Genomic DNA, 27,401 nt, shown 5'->3' with positions numbered 1-27,401 from the left:
TTGTTTTTTTTTTTAACTCAAGAAAGGGCTTTTATTGTTTTTAACTCACTTCCTGGGAAGTTAATTTTTAAAACACTCTTATGGGGTTTGTTCATCACTTGTGCTACATTCAGAAACAATAATGCCAACCCAAACCCCCAGTGATGGGGTGAGAACCTCATCCAGACTCTGACACGGGCTGTGGAGCCAGGCCCGCCTATGAGGTTTGTGAGGGCAGGCCCAACTGACATGCCTCCTTGAAACGCCCACCCTCCAGGCCCCAGTGCAGAGATGCTCAAGGAAACTTGTGGATCTGTGATGGGCCTCCCATGAACTCTAAAAAAAGTATTCTTAAAAACAGTACTGAATTGTTTTTTAACCCCTGGGTTATAACACCTTAGTTGCAGAGGAGCCAGGGAGAAATGTGGGCCCACTGACAATGAGCCACATTCAGCTCAGAGCCTTAAAGACACAAAGGAACTATATTACAGATGCATGTGCCAGTGCAAGACATGCAGGTGTGCTGTGTGCAGCAGATGGGCACGCACATGCTTGTGCGTGCAGGTGCAACATATACCCACAGGCACGAAGATGAGCAGGACACAGATGCTCCTCCAGCCCAGCCTCGCTTTCTTCTTCAGCACCAGCCTTCCTGCCCTAGGAGCCCCACACAGGCAACTGAAATCCCTTGTTGTTTGGCCCATACTTTCAGGAGAGGTACTGGAGGCCTGTTTTATTTTCTTTTGGGGGTCAATCGCTTGAGGATTTGGTCAGTAAATGCCAAGCCAGCCAGACACAGATCCCAGGGTGAAGATCAAGTCCGCCCCAGCATGGCCAGGTCCACACACGTGTTCTGGCACAACAGCTCTGTGCGGGCCGAACGTCAACTGTCTTGGGGGTGAGGCAGTGGCAGGAGGCCCAAGTTTCTGTGGCCACTGGCCAACAGGCACGCCCCACCAGGTCCCCCTTCCAGTGCTGCCTCCAATCTGGGCAGTTTGTCCTTCACTGTAGCAACAGGAGGGCAGCTTCCAAGGCCAGATGCGCAGGCCAGTGCAGGATTGGTGGTCGGATTCCAGTTACTTCAGCATCTGCAAGGCCACAGCCCTGTGAGTCCAGGACCCTTGATTGGGCCTGCCCCTGGTGTCTCTTCTGCAGGGGACCATGCAGGGAGGGAGTAAAGTGGGCAGGGAAGGTGGGTGCTCCTGACTCAGGCCTCTGCGCAGAGCACTCATTTATCCCATTCTCCAGATGCGCTGAGTGTGAAACCATCAAGGAAGCTCAGTCCACCCCACCTGGCTGCCAAGTAACGATGAGCATGCTGGGGACCACCCAAAGCTGCGTGAGAGCTTTATAGTCATTCCCAAGCAGGCCTTTACATACCACCCTTCCGCCACAATGTTAAAAGTAAAAGTTGAAGACAGCAAAAGAGGAATCTGAATTCTCTAATGCTGGCCCCTGCCTCCTCGACGCCCAGGAAAACCCCCTGGGGCTCAGAGCCTCCCTATCAGCATTCTCAGTTGACAAGAACTCTCGCAGGACCCTCCTGAGGTGGGTACAGTACAGCCCTCCAGGTTCATGAGGCAACTGAGCCAGGCCTGCCTGACTTCCAAGGGGACGTCTCTGCCATGGTCATAAACCAGGCCTCCACCTGCTAGCTGGGTTTCCTATCTCCTGCTTTGCCAGATAGCCAGGTGGGGTTTCTAAGGCACCATGGGTACCTCTTTTTCCTACAGGATGGGTCCCCCCAGGGAGAGCCAGGACAAGGAGAAAGGCCTCATGGGAGCCCTGCCCCCCCACCAACCCCAGATGACAAACATTGCAATCCTGTCCCTGGACTTGTGCGCTGAGGTCATGCAGCATGACAGAAGGAGGGGGGCCGGAAGAGGGGCCACAGTCCTCAGCCCCCTGCCCGCGGGGGCGGCTGTCAGCATGAGGGCAGTGGGCCTTTGGAGGCGTGGGATGAGCGTGCTGCCGGTGGCCCTGGGCGCATGCAGGGGCTCAGGATGCAGCCTCATCTTCTTGGACGCCGGGGAGCTCCAGGCTCTTGCCCCCTTCACCACACCTGTCTTTCCTGTTCAGGGGACACCGGGGCAGAGGGACCTCAGGGGTCAGCACATGCACTCAGGAAGACACACACACACTCTCTCTCTCTCTCTCTCTCTCACACACACACACACACACACAGCCATTCCTTTCCACAATTTTTCAACCACTGCCCCCCGCACCCTGCCGCCACCATTTCCCCAAGTTCCCCTCAGTCTTGCCCCTTGCGTTGTGGTCCCTGGCCGGTCTCCCTAACCCTGGTCTCAGCCCACAAGTCTCTGTGGTTCCCTGTTGCCTGGAGATGAAGTCTAGACTTCCCAGCCTGGCTTCCAGAGCTGCTCACAAGCTGACCCAGCTGACTCCCCTGCATCCTTGAGTACCAGCTAGGTCAGGCCTTCCATGGTGGCCTAGTTCAGCCACCATCATCCTGGGTAGAGAAGCTTTGGTTTTGTATTTTCTTTGCCTTGTTCATAGGGCAGAGTCTATCTATCAGTCTTGGAATTTCATCCCGTATTTAATGCATTCCTGTATTTCATTATTCCCCACAGATTTTTCTCTTTAAAATGACCAATGAATAGATTTTGATACTAAAAATCAGTGCAAAAAACAAAAATCAGTACCATTTAACTCTACCGTAGAGCTTCACCAATTATCCCAAAGCATAAAGCAGAGTCCATCTAGGACAAATGTTGGGACTTTGATGAGGTAAAGCCTGCTTTTCAAAATTAAACTTGGGTCACAGAATTATAGAATTTTATAGTTGAAAAGGGTTAAAGCCCAATTCTATCACAGTCCAGGTGAGTAAACTGGCCTTTCTCCCCATTAACATGTCTATGAAAGGACAGTGATTAATGAGTGCTTTGTTCAGTGGTGTTCTTGGGACCCATTCTGTGCCAGATACCTGTATCTTTAGTTCATGACTTCCCCATGCCACCACTAGGGGGCGCCGAGTCATTGGCAATGAGCTGGAGTAACCAGCCATCCAGGTTTGTTCATCCTCAGGGTCCTACCTAATGCCTTCTGTAATGCCTTAGTAACACCTCCCTCTTTCACTCTCAAAATTGGCTCTGTTTGGGTGCTACATATGTGATCCCCTACACTAAGCCCAATTCCATCATTGAGGCCTGCAGACCTAGAGGAGCCTGGGGAACTCCTTCTCCTCACTCTGGCCACCTCACTGAAGAGATAGAACTAAAAAGAAGCTCAGGGGCACCTGGGTGGCTCAGTGGGTTAAGCCGCTGCCTTCGGCTCAGGTCATGATCCCACGGTCCTGGGATCGAGCCCCGCATCGGGCTCTCTGCTCGGCAGGGAGCCTGCTTCCTCCTCTCCCTCTCTGCCTGCCTCTCTGCCTGCTTGTCATCTCTCTCTGTCAAATAAATAAATAAATAATCTTTAAAAAAATAAAAATAAAAAAAAAATAAAAAGAAGCTCATACTGTCAAGGTGTCAAGGCCTCTCCAAAGACCCAACCCTCAACCTCCACTGGCCAGGAAGTTTGTCAAATGGAGGGCAAGCCGTTGGTACGTAGACATCACCGTGGGCAAGCAACCTCTGGCTGGAGCAAACACCAGCTTGTCCACTGAATGGGACCTGATGCTCTGAAGAGCCCACTTACCAAAGGGTAGCCTCACACGAAACCACTGTCTGGGCCCCTGCACCGAATGTAATGTGGAGAGGCTCAAATACTGGTCGTCTCCCCCGCCCCCTCTAGGGACCACACCTTTCCCACAAAGCAGGTGGGAGGGGCAGAAGGTGTGGAAAGGTACACAGTGTCTCCCCTCTGCAGTACCCTTCACAGGCTGGAGGAAGGCAACCAGTGTCCCAGGACCACCTTCTGGTCCAGGACCCCCCCCCCACGATTTTCTCTCTACGGGTCAGTGCACAAACTCCAGCAGGCCTTGTTGGCACCCCAAACTCACTTTTATTTTAATGGAAGAAGGTAGAAAAGCGGAGGACAAGGCTCACAGAGGTTTGGGGAACTACTTTTTCTGCCTCTCCTAGGAGGCGGTGAATGCACATGCCTGGTTCACAGTAGGGAGCCTTTGGCAAATGGGAATTCTCTTCCCTGGCCCTGTTAGCCAGCCAGCCTATCTTCCTTACTCGCTAGATGAGCATTTCCAAAGTGCTGCCTGAGAACACGGCCTCAGCAATGGCTGGAGGGATCATGGGCTACTCAGGAAAGCTAACACTCCCCCAGGCCAGGAAGAGTCAGCAGATGTGCCTCTCTTTTCACAGACAGGCAACCTTCTACAAGAAGCAGACACAAGCTCTGCAAACCTCTACTAGGCTGCCATGCACTGAGAACAGAGGTGCCAACAGGGCCCTCCTCAGAGATGTGGCTGAGTCCCCAGGCTCCAGGCTCAGCCTGCACAGCCCAGTGACAGTGAAAGTCGCAGGGATACACCCCAGCCCCCACGCCACCCAAGGGAGCACCTTGTAGGCCTCAGCCCACTGGTACTTACGACAGTAAGTTTCCTGGAGCAGACATAGATCGCTCTTCCCTCCGAGCTTGGTGCTCAAATGGGTTCCCAAAGGAACGCTTTCTCAGCATGGACTTAACCAGGATCTGGGGAGGACACATCAGAGTGAGGAAGAGAGGACGCCTGGCTCCCAGACACACTGGCAGCCTCCTCTGTGACTCCCTATGGGGAAGACTCCTGGGTGGGCCCTGCTGAGGCTCCCTTTCAGTCAGCGGAGGAAAGAAGAGTATTCCGAGCAGAGAAAATGGCAAGAACACAGGGGTGACAGTTAAGGGTGAATTCTGGGAATGGTGAGGAGCTCAGCACAGCTGGTGCGTGGGGATGCCCAGAGGCCAGAAGCAGATTGTGGAGGGTCTGGAATGCCAAGCTGAAAGCAGGGGCTTTATCCTGAGGACACGCGGAGTGCGATCAGGAAATGCCTTAGAGCTGAGGTGGGAAGGATGGAACGGAGGAGAGCTGTGGCAGGCAGAGCAGCAAGAAAGCTGCACAGTGGCCTGGGGGAGATGCCTGGATGGGGAGATGCTGTACCCTGGTTCGCTGACTTCGCCCCTCCTCCCACAGCACAGACAGTCCTAGGCCCCTGACTATACACACACATGCCTAGTGTGGGGCTGCATTCAGCTTTTCTTCTACTCATTCATTTATTCGTTCATTGAATGCGACCAACAGCTATTTATCGAGTGCTGGTCATTTGCTCGACGCTACTCTAGGCACAGGTACCACACTGAGGCAAAAATTCTTGCCTTCATGGAGCCTGTGTTCTAGTTCGGGGGACAGGCAGTCAATAAGACAAATCAGTAAAACATACGCTACTTAGTGGTAAGAGCTAAGGAGAGAAAAAGAAAACAAGGAAGCAGGATATAGTATGACAAAGAGGAGGTGGGAATTTTAGATAAGGGGCCAGGGAAGGCTCACGTCTCACTGAGGTGACTTTGGAGTAAAGGTCTGAAGGGAGTGAGGAAGTGAGCCCTGCAGATAGCTGGGCAGGAGCATCTGCCAGAAAGGAAGGTTCTGGAACAGCAGCTTATGTGGTTAGAGCTGAGCAAATGGAGGGAGGAAGGGAGAGGTAAGGCAGTGGGAAGATGGGAGTGGGAGGCGTGCAGTCTGTGTGGCATCTTCTAGGGTGGTTAAGGCTGGGGCTCTTCCTCTGAGTGACATGGTAGCCTAAGGGAGCAGGGTCTCAGCTGAAATGGGACATGATTAGTCACTAAGATCACCTTGCCTACTGAATTGGGTAGCAACCGTAGTGGGGGTAAAGGTGCAAGCAGGGGACAACTTGGGAGGGTATTCCAGTGGTTAAGGAGAGAGACAGTGGTGGCTAAGACCAAGGAGGTAGCAGTAAAGACCCTATGGGAGCTGGCTGGTTCCAGGGACCTCATAGAGTCCTGGAGCTCTACAGATCATAGAAATGAGCAGGCCTTTGGCCACTGGCTTTAGCTGGGCCTGGACCCAGTGGGGAGGGCCAAAGTGCACAGGCTTGATGTCACCTACAGCACATACCAGCTCTCCTTTTGCCTTGTAATTACCCCAACTTGCTGTGATACTTCGGTGCAGGGCAGATCACGGTTCTCAGTGTCCCCCCCCCCCCCCGCCAAAATCCCAAGTGGCCACTACAGGCTACATGAATAACTTCCAGTAGTTAATATGGAACCTGTCCAAAGGAAGATGAAAACAACTAAACTGTGAGAGGCAAGTGCAGGGAGCACATGGATGGGATCCAAGAGCACAGGGCCACATCTCCAATCCAAAAGCTTCCTAGGCCTTCTTACCATTATGTTCTTGGCACCTAACAGAATGCTTGGAAGCAGGGAGGGAAGGAAGTAGGGGTTAGAGGAGGGGGGAGAAGGGAAGGAAGGAAGGAAAGAAGGGAGGGGGGATGGAGAGAGGGAGAGAGGGAGGAAATGCTTCTTCCAGGCATGATGAATGTTGACACTCAGTGAGGGCAGTATATTTCTTTAAATCATTCACTCTTCTCACCAGGCCTCCTGGTCTCCCTGCCATGAGGCTAAATAACATGACCTCTTTCCCCACTGCGCTCCAGCAGGGTCTCAGTACAGATCAGCTTCGGGACTGGCTGACCAGATGGCCCTCTGTCCCCCAACAGGGCCCAGCACACAGCAAGTCTCAGGCAATGGCAGTGCCCACCTAAGGCCCTCCCAAGACAAGGGAGCCTTCTGCCCCTCAGCCCCTTACCACCGTGGTCCAGCTGGGGATGAGCTTGACTGAGTTCTTCACCTCCTCCTCCGTCACCTCCACCACACTGCAATGCTCTTCCTCTGAGGGAAGGGGCTCCTCCCCACTCTTGGTCACCCAGGGGTGCAACTGTGGAGTTGGGAGGGCAGGGAGAGGTCAGATAGACAGACACCCGGTCAGCAAAGGACCATGGGCATTCAACCAGCAATTGCCTTGAGGGGACCCAAAGCCCACAAACCCCAAATCCAAACCTAATATATGATTTATATATCTTGGTGTAGGGCTTTCTAGAGGGAGAAACTGAGGCCTGTTTGTTGTGTCCAAGACCAGCTCAGCCCAAGACCTCTGGCTCCCCAACCTTGATGTCTGGCACCCCAATCCTTGTTTCAGGGTTCTTGTCCAGCATCTTCAGGATTAGGTCCTTGAGCTCCTCACTGACCTTTGGCCTAAAAGGGGGGAAGGAAGAAGATGAGGGAGAGGTAGTTAGTGAGGGTTCTTTCCTACTCACCTCTCCATCCCCACCTGCTCTGGGATTCCCTCAACAGAACATGCCAGGGCAGAGACACACCCAACCCCCATTTCTTCAAGAGCAAGAGGGATATCCCCAAGGTACCAAGGCAGAACGGGAGAGTTTCCCAACAAGTAGATGGATATCCTTCTTTCCTGAACAGGAAATAAAGCCATCTCCCTCAGGAGTCAGGGGCCACAAACACAAACGCAATTCCAGGGGTACCAGGGGTAACTGAACATCCCCTGGGTGGCAGAAATGATGAGGATAATGTGAGAAGAGGCATTTAATGGAACACTAGGAGCCTTTGCCCCACTCGTCATCTTTTTTTTTTTTTTTCCCCACTCGCCATCTTGTCCTCTCCTCGGACTGGGCGGTAGCTAAGATTCTCATTTGACAGAGGAGGAAGCTGAGGCCCAGAGAGGTTAGTGCGCTGACACAATGCTCACCAGAGGAGTGAGGGCAGGGATGAGAGACTCAGGGGAAGGGGGAGCAGGACTCTCAGCTCCACATTAACCTGGACTATTTCTCCCCAAACTCCAGGCTTCTTTGCTACCAAGATTTTTGGGAAGCCCATCTGTCCAAGCCTGCAGAGAAGGAACTCACTCACTCTTGGGACTGTTGACCTTGGATCCCTCCGCTGTCCTAGACAGGTAATCCCTTTTACAACTCCTGGGCTGGGAAGAAAGAGACCTCTGGCATGGGGTACAGCAGCAGGGAAGGCACAAAGACAGGCAATTACAGGGAAGGGCTGGAATCTAGTTGGCTAGAGGGGGCAGAGGTCCTTGAATGCCAGGGTTAGGAAAGGGCCTCTTCACGTGGGATCTATGAGGCCTTGGAAAAACTTTAAGCAGGAGACATGGTGAGGTAAGGGGAGCCTTGCCATTGCCTGAGACTTGCTCTGTGCTTTATCAGGGTCAACCTGACCTGATTGTGGTGGCTGGACAGGAAGGAGGCGGGCAGCAGGGAGACCACAGAAAAGGTAGCTAGACAAGGCCAAGGACAGAACCAGTGAGGGGCACAGGTACCAATGGAGTCAAGAGATATATGAGGTAGATTCAATAGGGCTTGGGGACCGGACTGAGAGTGGGCACAAGGGAGCAGGAGTCATTGAGGACAATACCCAGGTTGGTTTCCGACCTGTCCAGGGGACTTTGATCAGATGGCAGAAGGGCCCTGTAAAGTAAGGAGCTGTAATAGCCCGTATCATAATCAGAAGAAGCACAGAGGGGCAGGGAGACTGCTCCAAATAGTCCCTCTGGGCTCAGAGACCTTAGTCACTAAGGGATAGGGAGGAGGGAGTGGTTTCAAACCCCAGATCCCACTGATAAGTCTCCTCTAGAAGTCTCCTTTTCCATCTACAAAACGGGGAAGCACACTGCTATCTTGAAGCCTTCCTACCCCATGTGAGGAAAGTAGAGGTTCCCTGTGGTTCCAGCGTGTACATCAGATTGACACCATTAACCCCACGGAAGCCTCTAGAGAAGGAACAGTGTAAATGTGTGACTTGGGGTCATTCCTGCCCAACTCCTGGTCTCAGAGTTCCATTTACAATGGAATCCAATCAGAAGTCCTTGAAACCTTGCTCTACCGTCCCACCAGGGGCCCCTCCCAGGAAACAGCACCCCCACCTCCGGATCTGCAGGCTTGGGGGGGCCTTCAAAGGGCAAAGGCTCTGCTACAACTCAGACACGACTTCCTGGGGGTGGGCAGGAGCCCCCTTCATGGGCAACTCACTCCTCAGGAAACACCACGGCCTCATTCTTGATCTTCCTGTGCAGGGCCAGGATGTAATCATCGATGAATGGGCACTGTTGGGTGGAGAAGCAGACAAAGGATGCAGGCCCAGGGCCTCAACTTGCCCTGGGGGACTGACCCCATCTCTTGGTGCTGCCAGAAGTAGGGGGCAGCTCTGGGCTCCTGAATAGATGGGAGAAACCTTGTCTAACTTGTTTAGGGCCTGGCACACAGCAGGTACTCAAGAGACACTGACTGAACAAATGAATCACTGAAGGATCTATGAGGCTGGGCACTGGCTTAACAGGCACCTGCAGAAGGGCCTCCATTCCCAGGGCTTGGAGTCTGCGAACATGTTCACTGAGATGCCCTCCCACCTCTCAGCGCAGTCACTAGAGTGGGAGCACCTGTGGACAGGGACTTCCGCCAAGTCAGTGTTGAGCATTCCCCAGGCCCAGCCTGCCCCAGAGCAAAAGTCAAGGACAATTTGTGGAATGAATGAATGAAAGAATGGATGGCATCAAGGGCCAGAAGGGCAGGGCGTGCTCTAGCGGAGAGGTGGCAACGCCACCATCTCCCATTGGGCTGTCTGCTGTCCCCGGACTCCTTCAAATGACTCTCCTCCCAAGGGTCAGGTGGAAACAGAAAAAAGACTTTTCCTTTAGTCTTCTCTGGGCCAGGTGGGCCCTTTCAGAAGTCACTTGGCTTTAGGACACAAAGGAAGGGCCTGTAGCCGTCATTCATCCTGGTTCAGTTTTACCCAGCCCACGGTGCCAAGGGTCTGGGCCTGCCCAGCTCCGCCAGCCCACCTGGCACTCACCTTGCCAAAGACAAAGCAGTATAACGTCACCCCGGTGGCCCACACATCCAAGGCCTATGAAGAAACAGCTCATATCAGTCCCTCAAAAAGAACCAACGCCCCTCGCTCACCTAGCTCCCATGCGCTATGGGAGAAGGCATACTGGGAAGCTCCTTCCTCAGTCATGGAGTCGCTCAAATACTCCCACTCACTTGTTCTCTGCCTGACCCTGTGGTGAGCACTAGGGACACAGGAATGAGCAGAACAGGGCCCCGACCTCTCAGGGATTCCAAGCTCCCTTGTAACAGACCCAAACTGGATACATTTCTAACTCAGCAGGTGCAAAACCACCTTTACCTTCGGGGTCACATCTGTAGTACCCATGGCACACCCCAGAAACCATGGTATGTACTAAACTTAGACTCACTAAACCAGATCCTCATCCCTTTTCCTGATAATCTACGGGAGAAGTCACCATCTACCTTGTTCTAACACCAGAAACGGACCCTGTCCGTACTAAGGCCCTGGCCTTCAGTCACCTCCACAGCTGCTCACAGCTCCCTCAAATCCTGGGTTCTAATGTGTACTCTCTCTACATTTTCCCCTTCTGGAATCCTGTCTCCTCTCCTGGTTTCCACGTTCTCTCATGTGAATGTGAGTGGATGTGAATGATTCTCAAACATCTGTCTACATATTCCTGCCACAGATGCTTCACCTGAATCCAACCAGGGAACCAGGGAGCACCAGGCAAATGCAAACTGACATCATTCTATAAAGTAACAGGACTTTTCTCTTAAAAAAGGTCAAGTTCAGACTAGACAATGAAAGGTTGAAGAAATCTTCCAGATTAAAGGACCCCAAAGAGATGTGACAACTGAATGCTATAACTAACCCTGGATCAGATCTTGGGCCAAAAAGGTGGGGAGGCATTGAAGGACAGGATCCATACCACTGATGAAATGTGAATAAGGTCGTTTAGATAATAGTCATGTAGCAATGATAAATTTCCTAATTTTGATAATAGTACTGAGATTATATAAGAGAATGTCCTTGTTCTTAGAAAGTATCTGCTAAAATATTTAGTGATAAAGGAGGATAATGTCTCCAACGTAACTTCTCAAATGGTTCAGAAAAATGTAATATTAATTACATAAATATAGCGAGAGATGGTGAAAAGGTAAATGGGACAAAATGTCAATAATTGGTGAATCTCGGTAAAAAGATACATGGCAGGGTTTTTTTTGTTATTATTCTTGCAATTTTTTGTAAACTTGGAATTTTATCAAAATTAGAAGTTCTTAAAAAAAAACTCTATCTACATCCCTGACCTCTTTTTTGAGCTCCTCCACACCCCACACGTATCCAAATGCCTCTGGACCACAGCCTCCTTGGCAGGTGAGAACAGGCACATGCCCAGGGGAACACATTACACTGAAATCCCCTGCTCAGAAAGCCGTGCCTACTGCCTCTGTCAGTTAGGAGGAACCACAAGGCCCCAAGCCTTCTAAACTCTGCTCAAGCCCCATCACGCCCCCTCCCTTTCCCTGTGCCCCTCAGTGCCCTCATACATTTTCTGGACTCCACCTCATGCTCAAATCCTCCCCGTTCATCAAGGCCTAGTTCGAACCCTGCCATCTCCAAAGAGTCTGAGGGGAACATCTAACTTCTTCCCAAACATGAGCTCTCCTGCTCTTTTCCACCATGTCCAGAAGGATGGAGAGCTGGGCTGTCGGCTCTGTCTGTTCCACAGCCCGACCTGTACTCAGCATAGAGCAGCTGGCAGAAAATATCTGCAGGGGAGACCTGGGGCCATTTTGCTGGAAAATGAGAGGTGGCCAATGTTGGGGAGTTTTTCAAGACTCCAGGAAGAGGCAAACAGGAAGGAGAGGACCATGTTCAGTGTTCACTCCTGAGACATTAAGGACCCTGACACCCTCAGGCTAGAAACAAGGCCCCACTGCAAGCTATCCCACCCCTCCACCTGAATCCCAACTCAGCCTAGGTCCTAGAAGCCACCTTCCCACTGAAGCTCTGGCCAGAATCAGAAATGGCTTCAGGGGCCATGAACGCTGGAGTCCCGGCTGTGCTGGACAGCTGAGCGTCGTTCCCCTCAAACTGGTTGCTAACGCCAAAGTCAGCAATTTTCACATGCCCGTCATCTCCCAGGAGCAGGTTGGACGGCTTGATATCCCGGTGGACGATCTTCTGGCAGTGCACTGCAGAGAGAGGCAGCTTGAGTGCTAGCATGGGGGACCAATGCCTGGAGCTCCCCACCCCCCTCCACCACCTGCCCTCACCTGGCCAGGGAAGCCCATCTCAAACTCTAGTGAGAAGGAGGAGGGCCATCTCAGCCCATGCACACATTCCTCTCAGGACCTCAAAAGGAACTTTAGGCCCCTCTGCTCCACTATGCTGTGGAGACGCCAAGGCCAGCCCAGGCTGTTAGAAGCAAAGCCAGGGCTGGACTCTTAGTACTCTTTGGACTCCAAATGGAGTGCTCTCTGTGGCAATCAAGACACCTGTTGCTGAGGGGGCCTTCAGAGGAAATCGGGAAGGGAGGCTCTCCATTGGCCATCTCTGGCCTTCCCTCATGCTGTCTGCAGTCCCAAAGCCTATCAAAACATATCTCCAGTTTTGACCACCCAGCCTGGTCAGAGATTTCTTCCTTCTTGGACGTAGGGTGGAATAGTAAGGTATCTTACAGAAGTACTGCCGCAGGCTTAGGGACTCTGGACTCAGAGAGAGGGCATTCCAGGCCTTGGGACTGCTGGGATGAACATGGCTGGGGTAAGGAGCAGCCTACTCCAGGAGGCTGAGAGTTCACCTTGCTTCCTGGCTCTGGGACTGCCAGGAAAAATGGGCGTCTCGGGCTGAGATGGCCAGAGATGTCCCAGCTGAGAGCAGGCACTGACTCTACCCCAGTCACCCAATGGGCTCCCCACTCAGCGAATACCTTCCCCTGGACCAACAGATCCCAAGATGCTGGGATGGGAGGATGGAAAGGGCAAGAAGAAAGAGGAGAGGAGAGTGGAGGAGAGGAAGGCTAGCGGCAAAGGGAGTGTCACACAGGAGTAACAGCCAAACCATTGGTCCTATAGTGACTGCCTCCTATGTGCCTGATGCACAGGAGAGATTTAACTCACACCCATTGGAGTGCAGAGGCTCAAGGGGCTGTGTATTTGACCATGGAAAGTGGTCTCAAATTCTCATCTCAAATACTGACCTTTCCCCTGAACTTTGAATTCATTATCCATGTGGATATCCAGCAGACCTCTCAATGTAGATCTCAATATTTCCCAATAACACATCTAATTCAGAACTTGATTTTTCTGTCAGCAATGTACCCAACCACCACCACCACCACCAAACAAACATAACAGAAGACCCCTGCTCCTCCTCTAGTCTTTCCTATTCAGTTAATGGCCATTGTCGGTTGTGCAGGCCAAAAACTTCAGGATCATTCCCAACTTCTCTCTCTCTCAGACCTCATATCCTAGTCATCAGTAAGTCCCATGGGTTCAGCTTCTCTAAGATATATTCTAGATCTGACTGCTTCTCAGACCTGCATTGCTGCACTTGCCCCATCTTCAAAAATCAGACCTGGGGCTCCCGGATCACAGAGCTTTCCCCAAGTCTTCCCTTCTGAGGACCAGAATCACACCAACAGAAGTAAACCTTCAGTGCCCGGTGCCTCCATTCATCTGCCTGTCCAGCCCCTGGTTCTGACCAATGGGCTCCCGGAAGCCCTTCACTATGATTAACTGGGTCTTGATAAGGCTTTACTCAAAAGCCAGATGGGATTAGCTTGTTTTTGGGAGGGTGGGGGTGGGGACAGAGGATGGGAGTTTACAGGCCCTGCTGTAGGGAAAGGCCCAGGATAGGAAGGGGTGGAAGCCAACCTTGTACAGGGTTGTGGCTGCCACTTGTCACCCTCAGGGTGAAATGCCTCCTTCCCCTAAGTCTAAGACCCCTGACAGGGACCTTCTGCAAAGCCCTCCTTTCTGCGTGCCTCAGTTTCTCCATATGTACAAAGAGAGTATTAATTAAAGGGCACTGGAATGACTCAAATGAGATAAAGATAACCCTGGTTCCTGTCACCTCAGCTAGGTCCTCACTCTGTTCACCCAGGGAGAAAATATGCTCCCGATAAACCAAGCTAAGATTTTAGAAAGCTGGGAACCACTTCTATTTCCCAAACCAGGCCAGAAACATAGGTGTCTGAGGGCCCTCCCGTCCCCACGACCAGTATGTCATCCAGGGCTGTTCCCGCTCACCTCCTTCATATCCACCCCCCCCCCCAACACTGTCCTAATCCAGGCCTCACCATCTGTCACTTGGGCTGTAGAAAATGCCTCCTTCCTAACCAGCTGACCACTTCTTGCCCTTTATTTAGCCACCACACAGCTGCCAGAAAGAGCTTTCTAAGATGCAAATCCTATCATGCCCCGCCCTTCTCAAAGCCCTCAGGGGTTTACAATGCTGACAGGATAAAATCAGGAAAAGTCCTCTGTGGAGGTATGGCCAGCCCTCATGGTGTGGCCTGAAATGTTTCACCCTCCTCAGCCCCACGCTTCAGCCAGATTTTACTTCTTACCATTCTCAAACAGGATATGTCCACTCCCCACTGTGCCTCCGCTATATAGTTCTTTCTGCATGGCATACTTCCTCCCGCCCATCCCTCAAGGCTGGGAAACCTCCTCTCAGTACTCTTGACAGCCCTGGGCCTCCCTAACTTTAGCAGGCCCTGCACTAGATCTGCCTGCTTAGTTTCTTGTTCCTCTCACTAGGCTGCGGGGGCCCTCCCTGAGCTCACATCTGTGTCTCTGTCATCTCCTTGCCTCTACCTTTCACTTAGCAGGTACTCATATATGAATGAAGTAAGTGAAATAAATGAACGAGTGAATAAGTGAATTCCAGAGATAGAAGCTACCGTACCATCCTCCCTCCTGAGCTCTCATCACCTTAGGGTCCTCACTGTCAACACACCCTTCCTCACCCAAAAGACCCATGACAGGACAAGGTAGCTGGACATAAATCTCTTTCTTCCTGTATCTCTTGAGGCCCTGTGGACAGGTTAAGCCTTGGCTAAGAACTCAGCAGAAGAGATACAGACTGAGAACTCCCAAGGTACAGCCCGACTCAATGCTGACTAGCCACCACGAAGAAACTGGCAGGCATCCAGGGAAGGCATTCAGGGTAGGCATCCAGGGAAAGCAGCCACCACTCCCGCCCCTCCCCTTCCCACCTGAACTCGGCCCCGCCCTCAGACCCACCCCGCCCACAGTCCCGCCACGCCCCCAGCCCTGCCACGCCCCCAAACGAAACTGATTGGTAGATCAGCGCTGACAGACAAGAACTACAAAGAGCTAGCTCAGTCTGGGCTCCACCCTTTCTGGTGTCCCCCTCCCGTCCCCTGTTCCAGGCCGCAAGCAGCACCCCCCAACCCGGACTCACAGTACTCAAGGCCTAGGATGATGTCCCGCAGGTAGAGACGAGCTTGCTCCTCCGGGAGGGGCTTGTCACTGGGTACCTCCATAACAGGCCTACAGGAAGGGAGGGAGAGAAGCAGTGAATCAGAATGAGTAAAAGCAGACAGCTTGTGAAGGCGGACAGGGGCTGGGTCATGTACGCCCCTCGGACTTCTAGGGAGCCCTCTATGCTCGAATTGCTCCCCAGAAATCAAGACATTAGCTAATTCTCCCATAGAATGAAACAGTTAAAACGCAGACCCAAATATCCCTTTACAATCACTATAATTTCAAATTAGCTTTATCTTAATTTGATTGACTTAGTATTCCTTCTTCTGAGTATTTAATCAAACCCATAATCAAACTGTTGCAAAAAAGGCCATTCAGAGCAGTGTTTTTCCAAACTTTAGGTCTAACCAAATAGAGGGCCAAGAAATCAATCAGTTGTTGGCTAATGCTTTGTTTTTCTAATGAAGTAGAGTGTATCACATGTAATAAAGTGTATCACATGTAATAAAGATCTGTAAAACGTTGGTTTCAGTTATAGATATGGATGGCAATGTCAAACATACTAAGTTGAATAAAGGTCAAAAATGTTTGAAAGCCTCTGAATCTTAGAAGGATGCTACTGTTAGCCACCCCACTCCCCGAAGACAGAAAAAATCACAAGACATACGCAGCCTATATTCAAGGTCTGGACAGTTAGGGCCTCTGGTCCACCCAGGTCTATGCCTACTACCCCATGTCTGCTGCTTTGCAAATACCCTGGGAAGGCCAAATAGGGCAGACATGAATTAGAACTGTGTAACCTTGAGCAAACCACTTACCCACTCTGAACCTCAGCTTCCCCTCCCGGGAGCAAATGGAGTCCCACCCACTCAACTCATAAACTTCAAAAGCTGAAAGAACTATTTGTGATTTGAATCCACATAAGGGCCCCATCTCTACATATTTGCTTGAGAATCACTCCTTTCTTCTCCCTCTCTTCCCTCATAATCTTTCCAGGTCTTTAAGACCTGGCTCAAAACCTCTTTCAGAGGACTGTCTGAATGTTCTAGCCTCACGGACCCCCACCAGACTTCCAAGAATTGCCCTCTTGTTCTCTTGTTTTCCCCAAGACCAGAGCTCCCCAAGGGCAGGGCCTTGGCCTCTGCTTTCTCCTACAGTAGCCAACCCTGGCACTAGGGACACAGGGAGTGAAAAGAAGGCCTGGATTAGACTTGGCCTGCCTGACTGGGAAGGGGAACTCACCCCTTTCTCAGGAGGTCAAACACTGAAAGAAAAGAAAAGAAAAAGTAAGTAAGGTGCAGCCAGGCTAGCAAAGCAGGTGATGCCAAGGTCCCTCCCTATTCTGGAAGGTAGGAGAGGGTCAGGCATCCAAGCATACCTTTGGGAGGGATGGGTCAAGGGCTCCAGGGTATCAGAGGAAGTAAATGGGTAAGAGTAGTTTTCCTATGGATCTGCCTCATCTGATTCAGCATGGGTTCCTTTTCTGGGAAGAAGGTGGGTGACAGAGGCTTGGAAAAGGGGCAGGAATTTTCCTAAATGTCATAGCAGATAGGCAGGTAGGACAGGGAGGGAAGACTAAAGCCTCAGCCTTAATTGCTAAGCCAGTGTTCTTTCTGCTCTGTATCAGGGCCTCTAAACCCAGCCATAAAATTAACATTAACAACCATCTTATATATAATGACTCATTTACCCCTCGTATCAGCCCTATGAGGTAGATTCATTGTCCCCATTTTACAGGTGAGGAAACTGAGGCAGAGAACTATCAGATAGGATCTGGGAACCCACATCACATAGCCTGCTTCCTGCCTCTACCTGATCCACTGTCTGTCTGATTAGTGGAGAGGGGGCCTAGGAATATTTGTTCAATTTAGTTAACCGGATATTCCAAGCTTGCGTTGGCAGGGATGGGCAAAGGAATCCAGGGCTTGAGAACATGTTCACGCAGCCCATCTGAAGGTCATGTGTGTTCCTGGGGAGCCCTCGGACTGACTCCGCTAAGCTGCTTTGGGAACAAGCTGGGTCACTTACCCAAATAGAGATTGTCCTCAGCTGGGTCATCCAAAACCTGGTCAGAGGAAACAGACATGGGGATAGGGGTGGGGGAGGCACGGCGTGGGAGTCCCAGACTTCCTTGTACTCACCAGCCCCAGGACCCCTGGTTTGCTCTGTAGTGACCCCAGACAATGGATTGGAACTGTGCAGGCACCAGATAGATGAGGCCTAAAAAATCACTGACCCCCGGGGCACCTAGGTGGCTCAGTGGGTTAAAGCCTCTGCCTTCAGCTCAGGTCATGATCCCAGGGTCCTGGCATTGAGCCCCACATCGGGCTCTCTGCTCGGCAGGGAGCCTGCTTCCCCCTCTCTCTCTGCCTGCCTCTCTGCCTACTTGTGATCTCTGTCTGTCAAATAAATACATAAAATCTTAAAAAAAAAAAAAAAATCACTGACCCTCAATCCTGGCCCGCCAAGCGACCCTCAGCTCTTTTCCCCTCCTGCTATGATGAGGGGCTCACTTCTTGCTTCCAGGTAGCCCTTTACTCACGGAGACCTTGAGAACATCCCAAACCAGCCTAAACTGACCCCTGAAACCTCCCTACAGACCCCACCCCAAGTCTAACTCCGTCTTTGGAGGCCTTAGCCACATCTATTGTGAGAACCATAGGTCTTTGTTGAGTGTTCCTAAGCACAAGACTTGGGCACAAGTTCCCACCCACTCACCACTGCTTCTTACCTCAATCAGCTTGACCACATTCACATGGTCCAGCTTCTTGAGTATGGCAATCTCCTGGTACACTCGCTCCAGGGGCAGCAGCTGCTTGGCTGGTCCTCCTTGGGTGGCTTGGGACCCTCTTGGGGGAGGGCGACCTGTGACCAGGAAGATGAGTCAAGCTCCTGTTGCAGGAGGCTGGGCCTCACCATGGCCCTGCACCCAGCCTCAGGCAAGAACCTTGTAAGACCATGGTCTTGTCCCTAACCCACCAAGCACATTGCCACCACCAGGCCTTTGCTCATGCTGTCCCCACTTCTACCCTCGTCCTAAAAAAAAAACTAGCTAGGGACCAAAGTCCCTTCTTCCTTTGCCCTCAGGCAAGGAGTTCCCAAGCACAGGACCCAGCAGATACATACGTGGAAAGCCATACTGCTTCAGTAACTTCTTTTTGGAAAGCACTTTCATTGCCTGAGGAGGGAGGGGCAGAAATGTCACTTGAGTGCAGCCACCAGAAGCTAGAACAGGTTGGTTATATGTGGATAGAGGTCCGGAAAGGAACACTTGTGATGGCCACCAGAACTGAAGGTATGGCCTCGGTGTGTGGGTGAGCTGGGTTAGAAGTGACCATATCTGAGTCTAAGCCTCAGCCCTATTTCCCCAATAAGCCTTTCTGGAGCTCTCCCCTCAGAGGGGTCCAGCCTCTGCTGGGATATTCTCAAGGTCAAGAAGCTTACTCTTTTTACTAAGCATATCCTTAGGGACAGAAACTCACTCCCTCTAGAGGTAGCCTTGTCCTCTGTCTTCCCAGCACAGCCACTGCCCATTTCCCAGGCTTCTGGGGCCTGGCCGGCACAACACCTCCCTCCCGTTCCCAGACTTACATAGTGCCTGTCTTCACTTTCGTTGTAGGCCAGCCTCACCACACCGTAGGCACCCTGGAAATAGGCACCGGTCAGCCCCACCTGCACAGGGCAATGCCCACCCCACCCTGAACAGTTCCAGCCGTCCCCCCCAACAGCCCGTCTCCACCCCCACCACCAGCTGGCCCCCAGCAGGCATACATTTCTGGCAGACAGGGAGAGGACTCCTGTGCCCTGTCACTGCCTCTGTCTGGCTCAACACAGCTCTATGCTCCCTCAGTCCCTCTTTGTTTTCTATCAGAAATGAAGGAATCAGGACTGGTGAATCATTCCCCACCCCTCCATGGGTATTTCCTAGAGGACAAACTTTCTTCGCTTCTAAGCTGGGGCCCTTCTGGCTCTGCCTCACATTCCCAGATGAGAAGGAACCGTCCAGCAGAGGGTCCCGACAGGCTGCCTCAAGAGAAAAGTCCCCTCGGCCTGTCCCAGTCCTACCTTGCCAATCTCACTCTGCAGCTTGTATTGGTTCAGCTGTACACAGTCCTGGGAGTGGGGGAGGGAAGGGATAAAGAGGGGAGCATCAGGTAAAACTCAACCCACAGGCAGTACTGATCCCACCCCAGGAGCCTGTTCAGGGCCCAATCCTGGCTCTGGGCCCTTCACTCTCAAACCCCACATTTCATAACCTTTCAAGTTTGGATGGGGAGAAATGTGGCAGTGTCCATGCCACCAAAAGTGACAAGAGGCCTTGGACAGTGTCTGCAAACATGAATGGTGAGCCATGGCTGTATTTGACTCCCTAGGAAGTGGTGAAGGAAAAATGCACTGACTCCCGCCTGAACGTGGGCGTCTGGGAGACCTACATCTGTGAGCAACACATGAGCAAGTATTTCTAGAACCAGCTATATGCAAGGTCTTGGCTGAATGGACAAGAAAGCTGAGGAGAGCCTTAGGGACAGGAGACCAGAGCCCTGGCTCAGGCATGAAAAAGCCCATGAAAAAAGCCCAGCCTCTGCAATCGGAAGATTGCTTGCTCAGGACTAGGATTCACTTTTCAGATCTAAGTGGCAAGGACAGAGCCCTTGGGACAGAGGAACAGAAGGAAGACCAGAGGCTGGAAGCATGCTGGCAGCTTCTGAGTCAGAGCAGATTCTAAGGAGCAGGATTAGAAGCAGGGGCTAAAGCTCTGTTAGACTTATGGTGGGGAGGGCAACATACTATCTATCTTCAAATCTCTAAGAGGACTTCTTGGGGGACCAGGGAGGGGCCTATTTATGAGGCCTGGCCTGAGGGCAGGAACGGTGGGACTTCCAGGAGGCAGTGACTGGCTCCCGAGATTGGCTCAAACAGAGCTTCCCTGGTAGGAAGAGCCATATTATTGAGACAGCAAGCTCTTCAACTCTGAGAGTATGCAGAAGCAAAAGCTGGGCAGCTGTGTGGCAGGGGCTGGGACAGAAAAGCACCTTCACTGAGGACTACAGAAAAGCTCAGGAGGACCCCCTAGCTCTGCCCCACCAACCTCTGCATCTGAGATGGCCACATGGTGGGATTCAATGGTGGGCCTCCGCCAGGACCGTGGGGAGATGTGGCTGGACGGCCCTGTGGCATAAGGAGCAGCCTGGGCATCTAGGCAGCTTCCTGCTGGCCGCTCTTGCAGGGAGAACTTCCTGGCTGAAAGGCTGGGCCGGGCTAAGGAGGGTCTTGAAGAACCACTGGGGATCACGGAGGCAGCTCTGGTCCTTGGAGGAGGGTCCACACCATTTCTGGCAGGCTCTGGGCTACCTCCGGCCTCTTCCAAGTGGGTCACATCAATGGCTGCCACTCGCTCCACCAACTCTGCCCGGGGATCCTGGCAGCAGACTGCTGGGCCCCCCTCCATTGCCACAGTTTCAGGGGGTCCTCAGCCTTATTGGGAACCTGAGAAAAGAGGACAGAGAAGGCTTCAATCCTGGCAATGGAGTATGGAGGTCAGATTTCCAGGCCCTTCTCCTATTGCAGGCACAATCTTTAGGTCCTACCTTCATGACTTTGCCCTACCTGTTTCCTCTGCCTGAGTTGCCAGCATCCAAAGTCAAGTCTGTCCCTACTAACTAAAGGAATTCTAGAAACTCATCTGGCTCTGCTGCAAAGCAGGCCTTAGACCTGAGTCTCCCCACCTATAAAACAGGTATGGTCACATTTGCCTTGCCGGCTTCACAGGGAAGCAGCAAGAAGCTGATATTCTGGAGTCAGGGCAGACAGATGTGGGCAGACTCCTGGAGGCCCAGCAGCACTGGGAGAAACAGAGTCCAGGGTCAGCTCAGGCCCCATCCGGGAGACAGCCCAGTGACTCACCAGCCCCACCCTGGACTGCAGAGCATTCCAATGCTGCTGCCTGGAAGCTGAGCTGGGCGCTGGACATGCAGAGTTCTCCTGGATACCTCAAGCCAGTCACTTACTCCTCCAGGAAGGCCTCTTCAGGACCACATAGCAAGTCTGCCTTCTCCCGTTACTCCCTTTCCTGCCTCAGCAGAGACTGTAGCTTAGGACAGTGTTCATTAGGGGAGGGGCTGATGCTTTGGCGGGTGTTAGGACAAACCACTAAACTAAAAGGTCATCCCTTATTTTTCCCGTTTTTTTTCCTTCCCATTTATTTGTGTGCCCAAAATATTTGTCACAGCTGTTCAGGCTGAAATGCTCCCCATGGCCAGGCCTTACACCCCCCTGGACCCTACTGCCTTCTGAGTTCCAAACCAGGCCCCAGGCTAAGGACTGAGCCCAGCTTGAATCCCAAACCATCATCCACCTCCAGCCCAGCCTTCACCTTCCACCACAACCCTGGGCTGAACCCTGACTCCAGGCTGAATCCTGGGATCAGACTGGGACTCCACCTTTGCTGGAGGCTGAGCACTGGCCCCACCTCAGCCCGATGTCCTTCCTCCTTCCAGGGCCAGACTCAGCATCTTCTAAGGAAAAGGAAGTGAGTGGACTCCTGACTCTGTGCCCTTCCTGTCTGGTGCTAACTTCCTCTGTACTCACACAGTGACTTTAAGAACATAGCCCTTGTTCCCCCATCACCTTGCTTTGACAGATGTCAAGGAGGTAGGGCCACTAGAACCCACTGGCCACACAGGATCCTGGACTGGTTCTAATCCTGCCTGCCAACCTACTGTGGGGTTGCTGAGGCAGGCTCCTTCCTGACTCTGAGCCTCAGTCTCTCCATCTGTACCATGGATGCAGCTTCCCTAGGGCCACCAGGCTTAGAGAGGGATAGTGGGCAAGGTCATCATCCAGAACCCTTGTGCTTGACACACACAGTGTTAAATGAGGGAAAACCTAGAGGTAGTAGAGCTGATATTGATATGCAGAAAGGACGGGGGAAGGGAATTCAGACTGGGAATAGGAAAAGACATGAAGGCTGGACCTATATGGAATGACCGGGCAGTTGGTGAGCTTAGAGCATCAGGGATGCCTCCTTGGAGGAAGTGAGAGAATGAGTAGGACTGGAACATCAGGGAGACCTCCCTGGAGGAGGTGAGGGAGGCAGGTAGGGCCAGAACCTCAGGAAGGCCTCTCTGAAGGAGAGGAGGAGCGTGAGTAGGACGGAAGCATCAAGGAGTCCTTCATAAAAGAGATGGGGGCGGGGCAGGGACAGTGAATGTAGCTGATGTATCAGGGAGGCTTTAGAAATCAGACCACTTGCGAAAGGAGAGGCCAAGGCTGAAGGGAGCCTTCCAAGCCTGGCTGGCCCATCCCACTGTCCCCTGTAGATGGACCACTCTGCTGCCCCTCACTCTCACCGCCTATAGCCCCCTTCTATGGCCCTGGCCCATACAATTTGCATATGATTTCCCTGAGGCTATTGTCTCAGGGAGAAGCCATCCTCCTCTAATTCGCTTCCTTCCCTTTTCTCAGATGGGGAAGCGAGGCCCAGCAAGGGCCAGGGATGGGCCCAGGCTCATACAAGTCAAGGCAGAAGTCCTTCTCCTCCAACCTGGGGTCCTGTTCCCTGGTTAAGGGCCCAGGCTCTGAAGCCAGGCTACAGGCTCCATCTCTTCCGGGTGTGGGCCCACGAGCAGGTGACTTCAACCTTGTGCCTCAGTTTTCCTCATCTATGGAATGGGGCTAATAGGAGTTTCACCTCACTGGGTAGTCATGGGGCGTAAAGGTGTGAACACTACCCATACTGGGCTCAGGACTGAGTCTGCCACTGGGGAAGCTCCGTAAAAGTGACTTGTTGTGCTGCTGTTGTTGCAATTGCCTAGGACACGCTGTGGCCCAGATGGATGTGCGGGCGGCATGAGGAGGCTATGAAGGCTGACGTCAGGCCCTCCACCCTCCCTTCTGCCTGGATCAAATTCAGGTGACTAAGCATGTCTGCGAGGGAGGCAGCGGGGAGGCCCCAAGTTCCAGCCTCATGTCCAGGCGAGAGGGCCTAACACCTGAGGCTATGCATCTGAGGGCCTCTGTCCACACATAAGAGAATGTGTGCAAGCAGGGATGTGTGCTGGGGTCATGGTGTGTGTCTATGTGGGGGCAGGGGGGAAAAGAGTCCACACAGAGAAACTCATCTGCATGGAGACAGAACTCTAGTGGTGTGGCCAACACAGACGTGTGAATGTGTTAATGTGCACTGGGGTGCCTTTACGTCTTCGTGTACATGTGCTCCAGGATGGGGGGTGGGGTCTGCGTGGGGACCACGGAAGCCTGATCTCAGAAGGTCAAGTCTGAACTCCCACTGGACACCTGTCCACCAGGATGGGCTGTGTGTCCTGGGCAGGTGCTACCCCTCTCTGAGGGATCACCCAGGGGGGCTCTCAAGGTCCTCCCCAAGCTGAGGCCTCAGTAGACACTTTGTTGAAACTGACTGGGTAGGCCACTAGGGACTACATGAGCAAACAGAAGGACAGACAGAGAGGCTAGGACCCAGGCTCAGGGCCCAGCATGGACTCTATGGGCATGGAGAGCTTCCTAGGGACCAGCCTAGTCTTGTAGCCAAGATGACCAGACTCAGGCCCTCTCTCACTGGGAAAAGCTATCCTAATCCTGTCCTCCCAGACTTGGGCCGTGTTGCCTTGGAAAAGTCACTGGGACTCTTGGATCCTCAGTTTTCTCCCATGTGAATCAAATAGGAGGCTGCCATCCTGCCAACTCCCAGAGCTACAGAGGGAAGTAGGTGAGATCGAGGACAGAAAAACAGTTTGTGCCTGAGTGATGTAGGGCTAGGGTGTATCTACATCTAGAAGCCACCAAGAGAGAGCCTTGATGTACAATGTACAACCCCGTATCTGCCCCCTGATTCCAGGATGGCCTGGCATGCTAACCCCCTCAGGCTAAACCCCTTTCCCCAAGGTGTTTGACTACTTCCGACATACAGACCCTGGCTCCAGATGCCTCCTTGTCCCGGCCTCCGGATATGCCCCTATCCACCTGGGTCACTCACAGGAGGCCCAGAGCAGGAGAGATACCAAATGTTCAAGGAGCCCCTCCTGGAATGACTTCAGGTACCACTCAGACCTCATTCTGAGTTCTGGAAGGTTGCTGTGACTCCCAGGGCCAGGCTGAGCAGCTACCATGCAGGGGGAGAGGACATGGCCAGGCCATCCAAAAACTGGCCAGAAGGAAAAGCTGCAAGGAGGCAGTCTAGCCATCCAGGCCAGACACAGAAGGTGGCCCTGACATCGCCAGGCTGCCTGGCCAGAGCCGTGTTTATGCTCCTGACAAGTGTCTGGACAGCCCTGGCAACGGGTACCCTCTGCAGCGCCTGCCTTTGCCCAGGATGACTCAGTTCTCCTTGAGGGAGGCCCAGGCATCTAGTGCCAAGTCATGCTTGAGGATGCCTACTGCGAGGACGCCCCCTCTCGTCATCCCTGGAAAGGCCCCAAGCACTGCAGTGGGCTCTGTGCCCAATCTGGCATGGCAACCCTCAGTGCATCTTCAGAACATCTTGGCTGATGAGCTCCAGGCATTGCCTCCTTTTTCTGCCCCTCTTCATCTTCCACACCAGGTCTGCACTTCCAGCCCGATTCCTTCTAGCCAGCTGCCTCCTCCCCACCACGTCCCCAGGCAGCTCAGACCCACAGGGTTCTCATTCAACTTAGCATTTCACCCAAGTCTGCCCTTCCTCCTCTGCCTGTTGCAGAGCGAGGTACTGTCCTCCTCCCAATTCTTCAGAAACCCAGGAGCCCATCTTCTTCCTTTGGCCCATCCTGGCTCCCCTAGCCCCACACTTACTCTCTACTCTGGCCGCATCACACCACTCGCAGCTTCCCAAACTGCATACTCTGTTCTGCTGCCAGACCTCTGTAAAAGCTGTGCCTTCTGCCAGGGACACACCTCCTTCTGTTTTGCTGCTGGAGGATAGCTCAGGTATCTCTTCCTCTGGGAGCCCTCCTTGATCTCCCCACTGCTGGGGAATCCTAACGAAGTCAGGCTTTAGACCTCTACTTTTCTTTCCCACTGCTTCTGCCACCCAGCACCCCCACCTCCAGCCTCAAACCCCGACCCCACCCCACCCCACGTCCTCCTCCATACCAGTTGCCAGAGGGAATATTTCGAACATGCAAATGTGGTCACAATTCTCCCACACCTGGCCTTCCAGGAACTTGGAATCTGGAGGACAAAAGAAGAGGAGACCTAGCCCCAGCCTGGGGGGGGGCTCACTGGGTAGGGAGCAGCCAGAGACACAGACTGCTGGAATGCAAATCCAGAGTCACTCATTCATGCAACAAACAGCCCATAAGCACCTCCCGTGTTAGGTGCTAGGAAATAAAACAGTGACAAAGTCCCTACTTCCACGCAGTTTAATCTCTAGTAGGGGCAAGAAGTGACAAACAAGAAAGGCAGTAATTAATTTGTGGAGTGGTATGTGCTATGGAGAAAAATACAGGCATGTATTTTTATGGAGTCATGTAAGGGGAATCAAGAGTGAGGGGCTGGGCGTACTATTTACAGTGTGGTCAGAAAGGCCTTTCTATAGAATGTGAGTAGAATCTGAAGGAAGTGAGGAGGCAAGCAGTGTGCACATCTGGGAAGGGCATTTCAGAGGAACCAGCATCTGCAAAGGCTGTGAGGAGGGTTAGTGCTCACACTGTCTGAGGAAGAGCAAGAGGCTAATTGTTGCTGGAGTGGGGCTCTGCATGTGAGAGGCACCCAGGCAAGCAGTTACACCAGGATGAGAAGGCCCAGCCATTCCCTCTGCCTGGCCCAAGTGATGGCTTCCTGGAGGAGGGGGTATGTAAGTTCTTTCATGACCACTGAGTAAGGATTTCAGAGGGGGAGAGGATGGAAGCTCTCACTGTGCAGGACAGAGAGCCATTTTCAAGCTGGGACTCAGGGCCTGGCTTGAGATTAGGAGGCCTCAAAAGCCAGAGGATGGTTCTGAGCAGGGCAATGATCAGTTGGATGAGGTTTAAAAATGATTCCCCTGCCTGCTGTGGGGACTGAGGGTGAGAGACCAAGGAGGAGGCAAGGATCCCAGAGTCTGTGAGCCTAGGACACGGTCTGACATACACTGGGTGTTCAGTCTGTACCTGCTGAATGAAGGAGTGAGGGTTGTGTGGGCACCAGTGCATCCTCAAGGACACAAGCTGTGTGAACCCCGAGGCCCTGGCTCACTTGGCAGATACACAGCCTCATATGCACGCACAAAGGCACTGTCCTGTGTCTGGGACATAACCTTTTCTACACCTCTGCACCCTCGAGACACACACGCACCCCTCCCAGAGACGCACGCCAACGTCGCACGCAGACGTCCATGTGATCGGCCCTCACACGCCACTCCATCCAGTCATGCACTCTCCTCACACACATAGGCACACTCCTTTGTCCACGTGACACGCACACCCACCTCCAAACACCACACACAGGTCCCCGCGCACGTGTGCACCCGTTGAGCCACCAATTCTGTGCCTAATAGGCCCCTGAAGCCGCAGTGTCCGCTTCTTCCAACCCCTCCGCCCAGGCCCCATCCAGAGGAACGACTGCGCAGCTAAAGCCACACGACACATCTGTCCCATTCATCCACCGACCCCCCCCCCCAATCTCCAGTTTTTGCAGGAAGACTCAGCGGAGAGCCGTGTAGGAGGAGCACTCTGCGCTGATCCACACGTGGGTGCACAGGTCTGGGCCCACTCTGCAGAGACACGGCCTCCCACCCACGGCTGGGGAGGGCGTGGGAAGTGCGCCGGGTATGAACGCAGTCCCGAAGACTAGAGCTGGGGAAGCGACGCAGATGGCTGAGCGCGGGTACAGATGCGGTCCCGGCAGCAGGCGCAGACAGAAGCGGGCTCCGGCAAGCACCTCGTAGATCCGGCCCCCCAAAAAGGGGGAGGATCCCCGCACCAATGCGGTCCCAGAGGCCCTCGTTAGACGCGGCCTCGTAGACCATCCCTCTTCCCTACAGGCTCCGAGCAGACGTTCAGGCGTTCCTCCGCTCCCGCTCCCCGCCCCAGGTCTCCTCCCCACCGACCCCTACCTCGGCGCCTGGCGACAGTCTCCGCGGCCGGGCGAGCGGTCAGGCTCGCTCCCGAGGTTCGCGCCCCGCCCCACCCGCCTCTCTCGGGTTGGGATCTCAGAGCTCAGACCGCTGGCGCCGCGGCTCCTGGGAGCTCTCCCTCCCTCGCCCGCCGCCGCGCC

The 27,401-nt window shown here is 53.1% G+C and overlaps 1 protein-coding gene across 4 annotated transcripts; it reads right to left on the bottom strand.

Annotated features, from left to right (window-relative positions):
• CAMKK1 (calcium/calmodulin dependent protein kinase kinase 1) lies at positions 1-27,401 on the bottom strand. Of its 4 annotated transcripts, XM_013050713.2 has the most exons (18): positions 27,241-27,400; positions 25,299-25,376; positions 24,999-25,183; positions 20,305-20,702; positions 19,281-19,328; positions 18,807-18,860; positions 18,342-18,393; positions 17,947-18,080; positions 17,244-17,280; positions 16,458-16,479; positions 15,193-15,281; positions 11,755-11,954; positions 9,760-9,813; positions 8,940-9,013; positions 7,053-7,140; positions 6,695-6,823; positions 4,484-4,587; positions 1-2,050 (listed from the first exon to the last, which is right to left on the bottom strand). In XM_013050713.2, the coding sequence occupies exons 4-18, from the start codon at positions 20,662-20,664 to the stop codon at positions 1,978-1,980; spliced, it is 1,518 nt and encodes a 505-aa protein (XP_012906167.1). In that variant the 5' UTR covers positions 20,665-20,702; positions 24,999-25,183; positions 25,299-25,376; positions 27,241-27,400; the 3' UTR covers positions 1-1,977. The 4 variants fall into 4 exon arrangements, with proteins under 4 accessions (XP_012906167.1, XP_012906166.1, XP_004782008.1 ...); XM_013050712.2 differs by lacking the exon at positions 24,999-25,183 and having other exon boundaries at positions 27,241-27,399; XM_004781951.3 differs by lacking the exons at positions 24,999-25,183; positions 25,299-25,376 and having other exon boundaries at positions 27,241-27,399.

The sequence above is a fragment of the Mustela putorius genome, unplaced genomic scaffold, assembly GCF_011764305.1.
Source record: "Mustela putorius furo isolate JIRA1106 unplaced genomic scaffold, ASM1176430v1.1 tig00000867_pilon_pilon_pilon, whole genome shotgun sequence".
NCBI lineage: Eukaryota > Metazoa > Chordata > Mammalia > Carnivora > Mustelidae > Mustela > Mustela putorius.
This window is presented reverse-complemented; position numbering and strand designations above follow the sequence as displayed.